This window comes from Trichechus manatus, unplaced genomic scaffold (assembly GCF_000243295.1).
Source record: "Trichechus manatus latirostris isolate Lorelei unplaced genomic scaffold, TriManLat1.0 scaffold00048, whole genome shotgun sequence".
Classification (NCBI taxonomy): Eukaryota; Metazoa; Chordata; class Mammalia; order Sirenia; family Trichechidae; genus Trichechus; species Trichechus manatus.
This window is the reverse complement of record NW_004443984.1, coordinates 8,801,704-8,817,117: the sequence shown is the minus strand read 5'-3', so window position 1 is coordinate 8,817,117 and position 15,414 is coordinate 8,801,704. Positions and strand designations below refer to the sequence as shown.

At 36.3% G+C, this 15,414-nt stretch overlaps 1 protein-coding gene across 7 annotated transcripts in view; it reads right to left on the bottom strand.

Annotated features, from left to right (window-relative positions):
* EIF4G3 (eukaryotic translation initiation factor 4 gamma 3) overlaps nt 1-15,414 on the bottom strand; it is a 348,277-nt gene that overhangs the window by 152,210 nt on the left and 180,653 nt on the right. For all 7 annotated transcript variants that reach the window (XM_023732132.1, XM_023732133.1, XM_023732128.1 and 4 more), the window contains 3 exons: nt 15,160-15,274; nt 7,136-7,233; nt 4,611-4,733 (listed from right to left, as the gene is read on the bottom strand). In XM_023732132.1, coding sequence (XP_023587900.1) covers nt 4,611-4,733; nt 7,136-7,233; nt 15,160-15,274 — 336 coding nt within the window. The remainder of the gene's footprint in view (nt 1-4,610; nt 4,734-7,135; nt 7,234-15,159; nt 15,275-15,414) is intronic.

The following is a 15,414-nucleotide window of genomic DNA, read 5'->3' as shown; positions in this document are numbered from 1 at the left end:
TCACGAGGCTTTCCGTATTATAAAAAAGTACCATTTTCAAGTCAAGGCTGGTTACTAATGATAAATTATTTTATTAAAGATGAAGTACAATGTGATTTAATTCAATAATCACGATCTTTATTCCAGTCACCTCTAAAACAAAACCATGCCTATACACTTCAAGGTACAGAATGATATTAATTCATCAGTGTCTAGGACTGAGATGACAAAATGAAATTAAAAGTTAAGGTTGGACTTGTTTACATTATATAGGTATCACCTTTCCATTTTTTATGTAGGAATTCTCCTACTTATTGTATGTATCTACTTATAAAATGGTTATTACCTAAACTTTAGAACCTAAATCTAGAAAACTATTGATAAACATGAAATTAACTAATTAACAGGTACAGAATTTAAGGTTTCCAGGTATCAAGTTTATAAGCAGCTCTTCAAAAGACTGAATAACCTGCTGACCTTGGTAATTATTTTCCCAAACGACGGGAGAGACCATGTCTATGTACTATAATCATCTGTATGGGCACAAGTATACACATATGTATATTTTTTACATATTTGAGATCTAAAATCTCCAGGAATTATCCAATAGATAATTTAAAAATTTTGGAAGCTGAACAGTTTCAAGTTCAATCTATTTCTTTCAGGAGAAAAACAAGAACAGCAAAAACCTGTTTCTCCTCTATATTCTCCTTACATAAACCCACTGTAGCTTCCCACAATTCTTAGAATGATCATTTGCTGAAATTAAACTCATTACGCTCTCTTCTAATATTCCCATATATACTACATGTTATGTTTTACTATAAATCCAGGTGTCTAAGCTTGAAGCCACCATTTGTCTGTCAGTTTGTTGTACTGTGGTGTTATGCTGGAAGCTATGCCACTGGTATTTCAAATACCATCATGTCACCCATGGTGGACAATGGACAGGTTTCAGTGGAGCTTCCAGACTAAGACAGACTAGGAAGAAGGACCTGGCAATCTACTTCCAAAAAACTGGCTGATGCAAAGCTTATGGACAGCAGCAGAACAGGACCGGGCAGTGTTTCATTTTGTTGTGCACAGGGTTGGAATTGACTCGATGGCACCTAACAACAAAACAAGCTCGAAGAGTAGTTACCCCTGACTCTTTCCTCCCCTTACATCTTGGGGGACCATACATCTCTATTTACCTGGGACAGTACTGGTTTATGCCTGTTCTCCCAGTATAATGATTAACAGCATCTCTGTTCCCTTCCCAAAGTGCCCCAATCTGGATGACAAATTATATGGTCACCCTTATTATAATTTTATCTAGTTAGTAACCAATTGCTGAACATCTCTCCAACTGGCTCCCTTGTCCTTTAACTGACTTCCTCATTTCTCACCTGAAATATGACAACAGCCTCGCTTCACTCAGTTTTCCTCCTAGATAAGCCCTTTTGCACATGTGCTATCTCTTCCTGGAAAGTCTCTCTTTTTCCATTTTGTGAACACCAATCTAGGAACTCAGATTAAATGGCATCTTTGCTGTGAAGCCTTCCCAGTCATTCACTCCTCTACGCATCCTAAAATAATAATACTAATAATGGCCAATATTTATTGAATGCTCATTATGCACCAAGCACTGAGCTTAAGCAATTTTAAGTATTTTATCTCATTTAGTCCTTGTAATAACTCTGTATGCGTATTTTCTTTTCCCCATTTTTTAAATGTGCAAACTAAGGCTGTGGGAGATTAAGCAATTTGGTTAAGTTACAAAACTAAATAGTGGAATTGGGACTTGAAACCAGGTATTAAGCTTTTAATCAGTATCCTATTTAACCTGTACTACCACTAATGGAGCCCTAGTGGCACAGTGGTCAAGCATTCGGCTGCTAATCAAAAGGGTGGCAGTCTGAATCCATCAGTTGCTCCTTGGAAACCCTATGGGGCAGTTCTACTCTATCCTATAGGGTCACTCTGAGTCGGAATAAACACGACAGCAACCGTTTTTTTTTTTTTTTTTTTTTGCTATCATTAATAGGTCTCCGTGATCCACTACATTTCAGTCTGTACAGCAATTCTGGCCCCCCTGATCATCTCTGTGCTTTTTAACTCTGTGTATACCCTTTACAGGGGGACTGTCACATATGGTAATTGGTCCTTTATCTGTCTTCCCTAAAGTGACTGGACTCCCCCCAATGATAGTAAAAAGCTTTGCTATCTACAGCACATGCAACTGTGCCTGACTCAAAGCAGGTACTCTGTAAGGTCAAAAGTAATACAATATTTACTATTCAGTCCTAAATTCTGGTGCATAGGGCTGTCTCGTCTAACCAGAATGTGGTGCAGGATCTTCTTGGCATTAGGCTGAAGCTGCAAAAGATCTTAAGCTAAATCAATGGGTTTTCTTTGGCTGGCATTGTGCTATTTATTAATAGAATTGCCAACGTTCAAAATGTGCAGATTTTTTACATAAAGATTTCTCCTTCTTTTGAAACGATGGGTCAACATTTTTACATATAGCAATCAGGCAGTAATGACTGCCTCCTTTAGACAGGGTATATCTTTTCCCACTCAACAGTCTATACTACTCTAAGATTTCTTGGGAAATGAGGTCAAGTGTCATCTGCCATCACCGCACTAGCGCTGTTGTTTTTTATAAGAGGAAAATGAAATATTTCTAGTATCTATGTCTTTGTTTAAAAGGTACTTGTTCATTTCATGAATTTCATGTATTTGGAAAGAGAACAGATTAGAAAGTATAGATTTAAATGCAAATCACAGAATAAAATAAATTTATCCTTCATAGGTAATGTTACACCTCAAAATGAACTACCAACATAATAGTTACTGACTGATGGTCTTTATTAAGTGAAAATGTATATCCAATGGGCTTTATGATTACAGAGACACATATACTTTTAGCAGGCCCATGGTCCCTGGGGAAAGAAACAGAGAGAGTAAAAGGGCTTCTGTGGCTAAGGACAAACGGAAAACCAGAAGGGGATGGGATCAAGCTTGCTAAGATTAAAGAAAAAACAAACCCCAAAAAGAATTTAAATGCAAAAAGACATACTACCACATGTTTAAGCTGAGAATTTACACACAAATCAACCAAGGGTTGTCAACAATATAGCTTAACAATAACTTTATTTTAATGAATGTTCAAAAATGCAGACCAAAAATTTGCCTGTATTGATCAACCAATCCCAATTTTTGCTACACTATACCTTGATCTAATATAGCACATGAATAGGTAATTTAAATTTGCAAATTGTGCTTGTCCCATGTTCACTTCCCGGGAAGAAACTAAACATAAGGCCTTCTTAATCACTCCAGACTTAGAATATCCTTGGAGAAATAACATGGAATAGCAAAGAGTTCTATAATAACCATTAATATGACCTTACAACTCATATATCTAGGTGGCCACATATTATACTCATCTGGATGCTGAAGACTGAGATAAATGTCAGTCATTACCATCATTTCCAAATGGGGAAAAAAAAAAAAAAAAGCATCACAACAAAGAACCAGGTTTAAGCTTACTCAAAATTCACAGATTTTCATAAGGTTTTAAGATCAGTCAGCTGTTTTATACTTGTCTTCAAGAACATGTTTAAGAACTTTTTTTTTTAAAAAAACCTATACTACTAAAATCAAGGAAATAGAGCTATCATTTTGAAATGCCTTCAATTTGATCATGCATATCACTTGTTTGTAAACTAGGCTCTGATGAATTACTCACCATCTAGTCACAAGAGGAGGAAGAAAGCAGGCTCCTACTCTTAAATAACTTTCCTTTTATCCGTTACATGCTGTCTCTCACTTTAGATAATTTTTGAAGACTTGAAAATCACTTATTTTCTCTGAATCACTTATTAAAATTGAAAATGACCCAGTGATGACATAAAAATCTTGGCATCACCTACTGTCAAATTTGAGAAATCCCATTCCCTATTATAGTTACTAAATTCCAGCTCCTCCTGCAATGTCTTTAATTTCTAAAAATAAGAAAGGGAACTCTCAAAAGACTGGGATAACCACATTCCTCATCAGAAACAAAAAGGGGACTAAGTGATAGAACTTATCTACTAATAACCCCTGCAAATAATTAAAGGAGATACTTTCCACTCAAGAAGCTCATTTATGTAGCCCTGTAAGGTGAAAGCTATACCTATAATACATCCAGATGTGCTCTGAATAACACAGGCAATCATCTCAAGCAGCACTGTTTTGTAAAAATGTTTAAATTCTCAATCTTAATGTTTGCATTAATATAGTGTGTAGCATTTAATTCCTAAGGTTCCAGAGTGAAAACATAAAATACTCATTTAATGGTGAGGTTTCCATAGGAATGCAGCTCCTTTTGGTATCATACAATAAATAGTTCACTAGGAAGAGTGACAGCAGCTGTGCTCTGAATGTGAAGACAGTATATAGAAGTATTACCAATAAAAATTTGGAAGTTGTAACAATTTGTAAAGAGAAACAACATATCTGTTTAAATACCATTTAGATATTCGAGGGTATGAGACAATTGATGGAAATGGCAAGTACAGAAAGTGACTAAAGAAAAGGAAGAGTTCAGTAGAGGTTAGTGAACAAATACACACCATCACTCATCACGGCTCACTCTGGCTTACCTGAGGAGGAGTAGGTGTAGATATAGGTCTCCCTATGGGTGGAGTAGGATTTCTGCTGCCACCTCCAGACATAATCTCTTCTGTTATGTCTTTACCTCCCTGGTTTGGATCTCGAATTCTTATCTATAAATTTAAAATAAAATGGCATGTGTACATATGGGTGTCTACGTAGTAGATTTAGAGGCATAAGATGTATCAAAGTTGTAAACTGGGAAACCTATCAAATATTAAAATTCATAATTACCAGATTAACTTTGTTTCAACCTCAGAACGCTATGGGGTTATTCAAAGGGATTCAGGCCATTAGAATAACCAACTAAAATGGGATCTGGTTTGGTGACTTTCTAGATCAAAAAGGCAAGGTATTTATTCTCATCTCATAAGCACTATCAAATAGACTGATTTTATTTACACTGCTTAACATAAGGCAAGGCTCATAAAACAGCTGTAATATATGGACGTTTCTCTGTAGAATAAATTTTTAAATGACTTAAATGGTTCTCCAAGGTTCTCTAACAAAATGAAAAATGTACACACCCTATGACTTAGGAACAGAAGTTAGTTTATTCTGCAGATAATCTTGTATATGTACGTAAGATGATCACTGCAGTAGTGTTTTTCTCCAGCAAAGACATGTAAACAGCCTAAAGGTCCATCAAGACCAGGATGGTTGAAAAATTATGCTTTTTCCTTAAAATTAAATACCATATAGCGAATAGAAAGAATGAAGTAGATCTGTAAGTACTGATATGGAATGATCTTCAAGATATATACATCCAGTAAGTGAAACGATGCAAGGTGGGTGCCGAACAGTGTGTATTGTCTTCTTATTTTAAGTTCTTAAAAGGATGCTTATAGATGTCAGTAAAGATGGTGCTGCGATGGAGTACCTGGGTCTAGGCCTTCTGTGCTGGAACAGTACTAACACATGAAAGGCCCCCTTTGCTTGTCATTACTTCCAGAGCTTTATCAAGGTAGCCCTGGCTTCTTGAGAATTTCAGAGAATTCACTAATAAAATCTCTGGATCTGGAGGTTTTTTTCAGTAAGATTTCAATCTCAGCTCTTTTTTCAGGTATGAAAACTAGTTTGTACTACAGGTTTACAAACTGCTTCTGATTCACTTGTTCTACTTTCTTCTTCAGTAACATCTGTTATTACAATCTTTCATTTTCATTATCTTTTAACTCCATTTTTCTGCATTTTGAGAATGTTCAACTTTTACCATACTGATTCTTTTCACAGCATAGCTTCTCAACTGTCATGTCATGACATATGGGCATGTCCCATTTATTATGACCAGTCCACAGTAATTTGCTTCTAACAATAAAGTACCAAAGTTTGTGAACCTTATTAATTTTTACAAAATTAGAGTATTTTCAGGGCTACTGCTATAATATCACTCCCACCTATCTTACCTGTATGAATGTGGGAGTCTTTCTTTATTATAAACATCATGCATTTTATGTGTTGTGATGGATGTTGTTGTTAGGTGCTGTCAAGTGGATTCTGACTCATAGTGACCCTATGTACAACAGAACGGAACACTGCACAGTCCTGTGCCATCCTCACAATCGTTGCTGTGTTTGCCACTGTTGCTGCCACTGTGTCATCCCATCTCATTGAGGGTCTTCCTCTTTTTCGCTGACCCTCTATTTTACCAAGCATGATATCCTTCTCCAAGGACTGGTCCCTTCTAATAACATGTCCAAAGTACATGAGACAAAGTCTCACCATCCTCGCTTCTAAGAGGTGATGGATAAAAGATTGAAAACTACTCTTTTACAGAAAGTTCTGCAATGTGAATTTTATATTACCACACTTTCATTCTCTCAGCAGTTGCCATCAAGTTGATTCTGACTCACAGTGACCCTACAGGGTTTCCTAGGAGCGGCTGGTGGATTCAAACTGCCAACTTTTTGGTTAGCAGCCTGAACTCCTAACCACTGTGCCACCAGGGCTCCTTCATTCTCTTGGGCCTGCCTTATTAGACAGAAAACAATGCCTCTGTATAACTTACTAAAAACAATTAGAATATACTTTCTCAATTCTGCTGTTTCTTAAAATAAATCTATGCCACATGAAGGATTTTCTTGTTGTCCTTAATACTTTGTGCCTTTGCTCTTTGTTAATTTTTCTCTTTAAGTTCATAGCTGGATGGAGGGTTGATCAGGACTGGTGTTAAAGGACAATCAGGATGTGAGAACTGAGCTCAAACTCCACCCACTGAGCGAGACCTTGGCAAACAGAACCCTCCCAGTTCTGAAGCTGGAAGGCATGTTGTTATGTAGCATACCTAACTCAATGCATGTTGAAAGCTAATATTAAGCAAATACTACTTACAATTTTTAGTTATACACTCATAAAAATCCTCCAGGCCTAGTGGTGGGGATATAAGGAAGGAATAAAAATGGCACAGTCACTTGTGAACTGAGATGAATAATGACTGCAGCTGTGGGCAAACCTATTTGGCAAGTTGAATGCATTTTCAATCTTGAAATAAGATACATAGATAAAGATATCTTACTGTTTTTTTTTCTCTCTTGGCTGGAGGGGGCTGCTGCTGCGTAGGCACTATGATAGGTGCTGACTGATACACTGGCTGACTTGGGTAAAAAGGTGTTCCTAAAGAATTAGAGAAGAATGAAAAGAAGCATTTAGTAACTTTATCAATCACTATAGGACTATCAGTGGCACTGTGATTCTGGATAATCCTTTTAAAAAAATTAAAAAAAAAAAAAAAAGCATTCTTCTTAATCATCTTTTCCCACTAGTTCTGAGCACCATTTAACATAGATAAACACTCTCCTCCTCTAGCTACTGAAGTGGTCAAGAAATAATTTCCAAAATTCGTAATGTCTTCAAACACTCATAAACACCTTTCTTCAGCATCTCATACAAAATAACCAACTCCTGAGACTGCCACCAGTTACCTTTCCAAAACACAAATCCTGCAATATCACTGCTTAAAAAAAAACATTTAAAAAAAATCTAATCTGGTTGCCAATTATCTCAAACAGTGGTTCTCAATGAAAGGTTTATGTGTGGGTTTGATCAAGAGTAGGATGTAAACATATATGATCATCTTGGGGGTTCAGAGTTGGTCTAATTCCTCTCCTTATTTATAGAGAACCACTGCCATAGGGAGTTTGGAATGTACTCCTTGACAAACGTCCTCATGTTGAGTTGGAAAAAAGGCTGCAAATGAGCGGGCTAAAGTTCAGATACTAAGCATGCAATCCAAGAACTTTTAACCCTGATTCCCGGATTTTAACTACATTTTCTACCATTCTCAACCACATGCCCTTGCTCTAGCTAGAACCTATTCCTACTCCTATCCCTTGAGTATACCAATCTCTTTTGTATCTTTCATGCCTTTGACTCTATTGCCCTCCGAAGTATCTTATTCTACCTACTCTTGTACTACCAATAAACAATTTTAAACTTTCAAAGCTTAGTCTATTATTACAACTATAGGACAGAGAACTACCCCATAGGGTTTCCGAGGATCAGCTGGTGGATTCGAACTGCCGACCTTTTGGTTAACAGCCGAACTCTTAACCACTGCGCCACCAGGGCTCCAACAGACATCTTTCAAAACTTAGTCTATTATTACAATTATTATTAAACCAGAGTGCTTACAATAGAGGTGATGAAAAGAGGTCAGATACTGGAGATCTTAAAGGTAGAGCCCGTAGATTTGCTGAGGGATAGGATGTGGGTATGAGTGACAGAGGGATCAAGGAAAATACTTAAGGTTTTTTGTCTGAGCAAGTGGAAGAATGGAGGTGCTATTACTGAGATGAGGGTGACTAGAAAATTAAGAGTATGATCTTGGACATGTAAAGTTTGAGTTTCTTAACAGACCTTCAAATGGAGATATCAAGTAGGCAGGGGGGACATAAGTCTAGAGTCAGAGGATAGGTATGAGCTAGCGATATCCATTACTGAATTGACAGAATATGGACATTTAAACCATGAAGCTGGATAAGATAACTTGGGAAGTGAGTATGAGAAGCCAAAGGACTAAATCCTGGGATACTCTTGTTTGTTTAAAGGTCATGGATATGAGGAAAGCCTAGCAAAGGAGATGAAAAGGAGAAATCAAGGTAGTGGGTGACATGAAGAAAATGGATCAAGATTTGAGGGGAGAACCAAGGGGAGTGTTTATCTATGTCAAATGATGCTGAGAGATCAAGTACAATTCAGCAAGGTAGAAGTCATTGGAGACCTTGTCAAAAGTTGTTTGGGTGGAGAGGTAAAAAGAGGGGATGTGCAGCCTGATTTGGGTAGGTGCAATAGTGAAAGAGGTGAAAGAAAAGGAAACAATGAGCAGAGATAACTTTTTTATTAAACACTTTGCTGTAAAGGGAAACAGAAAAATAGGACTATAGCTGGACAAAAATATGAAGCCAAAAAACATTTTTTTTTTTTTAAAAAGATGGGAAATGAGAGAGTATATCTGTATGTTGATGAGACTAGAGACTAACCTAGCAGGAGGGGAAAAAAAAAAAAAACAAAGTGACAACATGAGAAAGAGAGAAGAGGATTTTGCTAGAGTGATAGCTTTAACTGGGTACAGGAGGATGACCTAGTGCACAAGTGAAAGGCTGGCCTTCGGTAGCAGCATGGATAGGTAATGCACAGTAACAAGCATGAAAGCAGTGTGTATGCAGGTAGTTAATACAGGTAAAATCCTCACTGTTCAGTAAACAGTCAAATAATGTTGACTGCTATTATCACTGTCATCATCCATATCATCACCATCCCCACCATCATCCTAATAACCTTCAAGTGGAAATTTCTTAGAAGCAGCATGAGTTGCAGCACCAGAACTCTGCAGATATCAGGTTTGGAGAATTAGATTTCGAAAGGTCTAAAAAAAGGACACGATAGAATTTCAGTAAGTTCAATGTAAAGAGACAAAAACCTTTGCCACCCTTTGGCAGTAAATAAACTATTCTCAAAACAGAGCTCAAATAAGCCAATTCTATGCTACCTCATTAGGTTACTAGCTCCTAAAGTCAGAAAACAAACCCTTAAAATGGGTTTCAAATGCTGCTAGATAAGCAACATACTCTGCTCACCTTGCCATATTTTTCAAGCTAAGTGAAATAAGATCTAAAAGGTGAATCATCTCTTTCTCTCTTTTTTAAAAACAAGATTCTTCTGATGAAACACTGAAACATTTCTGCGTCAACGTGACTGGGGTAGTGCCTGACCTACACAACACATCCAACAAAAACCTGCTGAATAAACCAGGCAGAACAGAATAATCTCAACATAGTGGGCTTGAATATAATTAGTGAAACATCGAGTCATCTTCTCAGTTGTAGGTCCTGGCAGAGGAGGCCTTCTGCCCTACACCAAACAATAGGTTTCTTTTATAAACTAATCAAATTTCTTATATAGTCGAGGACATTTAAAAACATTTGTATTCTATTAAAAACCTGAATAACTTTGTGTACCATATCAATTAGGCAAGCTACTTAACCTCTCTGGACCTCAGGTTTCTTACTTACAGAATGATGTAAGCTGGTCTAGATCAAAGGTCTGCAAACTATAACCCATGGACCACATCTGGCCAATCCCCTGGTTTTTTTTTTAAAAGAAAGTTTAATTGGAAGACATCCATAGAAAGTAGTTTACTGATGGCACATGGCTGCTTTTGCACTCCAACGACAGAATTGAATAATCAAGATACAGATCATACGGTCCACAAAGCCTAAAATATTTACTAAATGGCCCCTTATAGAAAAAGTTTGCTGGCCTCTGGTCTAGATCAGTGGTTCCCAAACCCTAGTCTATACTTATATATGACAAATATATATAATAATAACCATGAAATACACAAATATATACACATTCACATACAAGTATAGGTTTAACAAGATGACTTTTTTGTAAATTATTATGAAATTGTTCTAGTCCTATCTTTTTGTTGTTAGAATAGTCTTCCTATATGAAATGATACTGACAATAAATGGCAGTTTTCTTTAAAGATCTTATTGGCAAAATTAGAAATACAATAGTCCTGTGTGTTTTCTCCTTTCTTTACTTTTACGTAGTTTATTTTACTTGCCCGTGATATCAAAAGATCTGGAAACCACTGATTTAGTCAATATTTAGGATTTCTTCTCATTAGTAAAAACCCAGCATAAACATCAAACAAATGCACTATAAGACCCTGAAAGGTAGGGAGGGTATTTTAATATTTTAATATTCCACCAACACAATACATATTGCAAGTCTTCCAAAAAACATGCAAAGCCTTGAATTTTCCACAGAAACAATGGTAAACATTGCGGTTAAATATCCAGGTTGGCACAGAAAAATTAATTTTTCCTCACAGTATACCCAGAACAATTCTAGTATCAATATACAACCACATCACTAAACACACAATTACCTCTTCAGGAAAACAAAATCAACTTTGACCTGGGATGCCAAAAAGGTTCCTGCCTCCACATACCACAATGGGAACAAGACTCCCTGAGCTCTTCTTAGTTAAATGAGGTGCCCAAGCCGCACAGAAACTCAGGAAAAGAGTTAGAAAGAAGATGACAGGAGGAGGGAATGCTATGGTTGAGTGAGAAGAAAGAAGAGTATACTGGTTTGAAGCAAGGAGTAACAGGGCCTTCTACGACTGTAAATTCTCAATCTTTTCTTTCCTAACACTATCCCTACCATTAACCATACTCCCTTGCCCCTAACCCTACATTTTCCATCTTAGGCAGGATTGGAAATAACTTTGGTCTACATCAGTTATTTTTCTGGTAGAGAAACAATTATGGGAATCAAAATATTTAAGAAAAACTGATGGGAGAAAAACTGAAAAGCTTACATTAAGCAAATGCTGTTCATTAGTTAATTTTTCTCCGAACTATGGAAAGACTGCCAGAATTACATTTTACCAGCAGAATCGCAAGATCTTGTTTGCAGAACTTTAGAGTAGGTAAGAGTATTCTTTGAGAATCACTGTTTAAGAGTAAAACTGATTGGGAGTAAAATGGTAGTGTGCTGGAGTGAACTGTAAAGCTAAAGATGTAGAGCTAAGAACCCTGGGCAAAAGATCATCCAACTCATAAACTCCAGCAGTAGGATAAGAGGGAACATGTCTCTGGATTCTTCATTTCTTGCCAGTTCTGCCAGGGGAAGGTCATCTGGAGAACACAGAACCATGATTCCACTCCCACACTCACTTCTAGTCTAAACCCATTACAAGGACAAGAGAGGCAGCAGAAGAAAAGGGAGGCTTTAGGATTAGAGGGAAAGTAAATAAATGGGAGTGAAAATGTAAGAGAAGGGGAAAGTTTCAAGATGAGGGAATAGGAAGGGGAATGTTCACAGCTTCTAGACCATAAGACCATATGTGGTGTGAGCTGTGGATCAGAACTTTCAATTCTGATAAAGCACATTAATTACTGACAAACTTTAGAGCTAAAATATCTGTCCCAATGGGGAAAATAACCTAAACTTTCATCAACAGAAGACTGGATAAATAAATTATGATTCATTCCTAGTATGGAATACTAGGTAGCCCTTAAAAGAAATGAAGGAAATCCTATAGGTAATAAAATAGAAAGATGACCACGAATATATTGTGAGATGGAAAAAAACCAGAAAGTTTTAGAACTTTATGAATAATACGTGCCCATCTATGTTAAAAACTTATTTAAGTATAAATGCAAAAAAGGTCTGAATGGGTATCAACTATTAAATTAATCAAACTATTAAATTGTTATTTCTTTAGAGGGTAGAGAAAGGGAGAGAAATTTGCTACTTCAACTTTATACATTCTATATTATTTGAATTTTTACATCATTAATCACTGGTTACTTTTAGGATGAAATAAATTATTTAAAAATAGTTTTTCTAACCTTAGGGAAACTAGAGAAATAGTGTTTTGATCTAAGTGCTAAACTGCCTATCTGATGGCTAGTGGACTCTACATAAGAATTTCCTGGTGAAGAAAGAATATCTACAAAAGCGAATAGTTATCAATAATACATGAGATACAACCACATTCAACATGCTGCTTTTGCATAAAAATAAATAAATATGGTCTATATATAATAAAAATAGAGCCAAAATTTTATAATAATGTATACTCAAATCTGTAAATTATCTCCCTTCTAGTAAATTCATCCAGGAGTCCCTGGGTGGTACAAAAGATTAACATGCTTGGCTGCTAATCAAAAGGTTGGAGGTTCCAGTCTACCCAGAGATGCCTTGGAAGAAAAGCTGGATGATCTTACTTCAAAAAAATTAGCTACTGAAAACCCTGTGGAGTACAGTTCTACTCTGACATACATGGGGCCGCCATGAGTTGAAGCTGACTCGACGACAACTGGTTGGTTGGCTGGTTGGTATACTCATCTATGTTGTTCTATAAATACCACAGCAGTATTATTAACAGCAATAGAGCGGGCTGGCACAGACTTACAACAAGAATTTTAATGATGAAATTTTTGAGTCAAATTATGTAAATGATATAGTCTGCAATTATACAGCAGACTAGAATTTCAGTGAGATACCTTTAAAAATGATTTTGTGAATTAAAAAGACACAACTGCATTCAGTCTGCAACTTGAAATTGAGAGAGAAATATTGTCAATTTTAGCATGTTTACTCCGATTGAGATCAACTCATTTCACAGTTTTACCATTATAAGTTCTAGGTAATACCACCAGCCAATTTCACACAAATAATTTTAATTGGATTTAAGTTTTCAGAATAAGGACCAATGCAAAGGCACTAGAATTGCATTTAAACTGTGAACTGAAGATAAGTTCAGGGGGTATACAAGGAACACTTCAACAGTGTGAGGCAATGTTCTATATCAAGAGCTGGGTGGTAAGTATACATTATTTTACTTTCAAACTCACAAATATGTAATACATATTGTTCTGAAAATATCAACTACTTCATAGTAAAAATACCACTTAATAAAGTTGAGTTAAATAAACATATATATTTGAGACATTTAATTAGGTTATAAAGTATTATTCAGAAATGGCAGTTTCACAAGGCAACACTGACCACGGTTGTTGTTGTTTTTTTTTTAAATAATATTTTATTGTGTTTTCAGTGAAAGTTTACATAGCAAATTAGGTTCCATTTGACAACTTCTAAATAAATTGTTCAGAGACATTAGCAACATTTTTCACAATGTGTCAACATTCTCTTTCACTGTGTTCTGCTTATTCTGTTTCCAGTACTCTAGTTTCCCTGCCCCCTTTCTTCTCATCTTTGCTTTAGAGAAACTGTTGACCTTTTGGTTACCAAGGTGATAGAAAGCATTTCTCCTCTCTAAAAGAAGTAAAACCAGGTAACACTTGGTTGCTTTGCCTATTTCACCTCAAAATTGAAGACAAACTTTCTTGGGTTATTCTAATACACAATCAATTCTGCTGTAAAGGTTCTGAATTGAGCCACTAAATCCTAATGTTAGGAATCTGGTTAATGGATACATGTTTATAACAGATCAGATTACCATCTTAAAAAAACAATTCTTACTAAATCTTAATTTTTCTAGTATTGAATTATTTTATCCCTTATAATTAACTTTCTATGGAAAGCAAATGTAGCTTGTGGTAGAAATTTGTTGAATAAAATAATTTTCACTACCCCTTAGTTCAGTATTGGCTCACATATCAAGTACAAGCTTGGCACTTTCTTCTCTACATTAAAAAGTTTTAATTTTTTTAACAGCATTTTCATTTGAACTAATCCTCAAAACGTCTCTGTGATATAGATCTTATCACAATTTTGCAGATAAGAAATCACAGGTTCACTGAGTTATATTCAGTCATTTAATGTATATTTCCCAAGTGCCTGCCAGTCACTGTTCTAGGTGCAGGAGATACAGCAGCAAACAAAACAAATAAAAATCCCTGCCTTCATGGATATTACATTCTAGTGGGAAAAATTAACAACATCAAGTAAAATCTCAAAGACGTTCACCTGTTGCCACCGAGTTGATTCCTACTCAAGGCGACCCCATGTGTGTCAGAGAAAAACTTAGCTCCAAAGATTTCCAAGGCTCTTACTTCTCAAAAGCAAATCACCAGGCCTTTCTTCCGAGGTGCCTCTGGGTGACTTCAAACCACCAACCTTACAGCTAGTAGCTGAGCACTTAACCATCTGTGCCATCCAGGGACTCCTCCAAGATGTGAGGTGGTGAAAAATACTTGGAGAAAAAGAAATCACCAAAGGGAGATAATCTAAATTTACGTCATTAGCAAAAATCTAGGCAATGATGAGTTGGCAGCAGATGTCAGAACTCTGAGACATGGGCTCTTTTCCAGCAGAATGCCAGCTTCTTCTGAAGGTGTCATTACATAACTATATTTCTATAATACTCTCTCCTTGTAAGCCACTCTCTAAAAAGCAGCTTTCAGGGCAGAACTGTTTGCAACATCAAAAATAAATAAATAAATAAAAATAAACCTTTACACCACTAAAAATCATTGTCCAAACTGATCCAGTAAACAACAAAATGAAATAAACATAACAATCTAGCAGAAATGGCTTGATATTCTTACTTACCATAAGCATTGGGGAAGTCCCCAGGTCCCGGTCCAGGATAAAAAGGACCTGGCCCCGGTGGCTGAACTGGATACTGTTGTGGGGGCCCAACATAAGGAGGGCCACTATGACGGTACTAGAAGAGAAAAAGTATAGACATTTAATAAATAATATGAATGTTTAGTATGTCGAATGTAGCTTGTTTATTTAAAGTTGTATGTGTGTGTATGCATTTTTAACAGAATCGTTTAGATGAGGTGAAGGCACTTGGTTAAA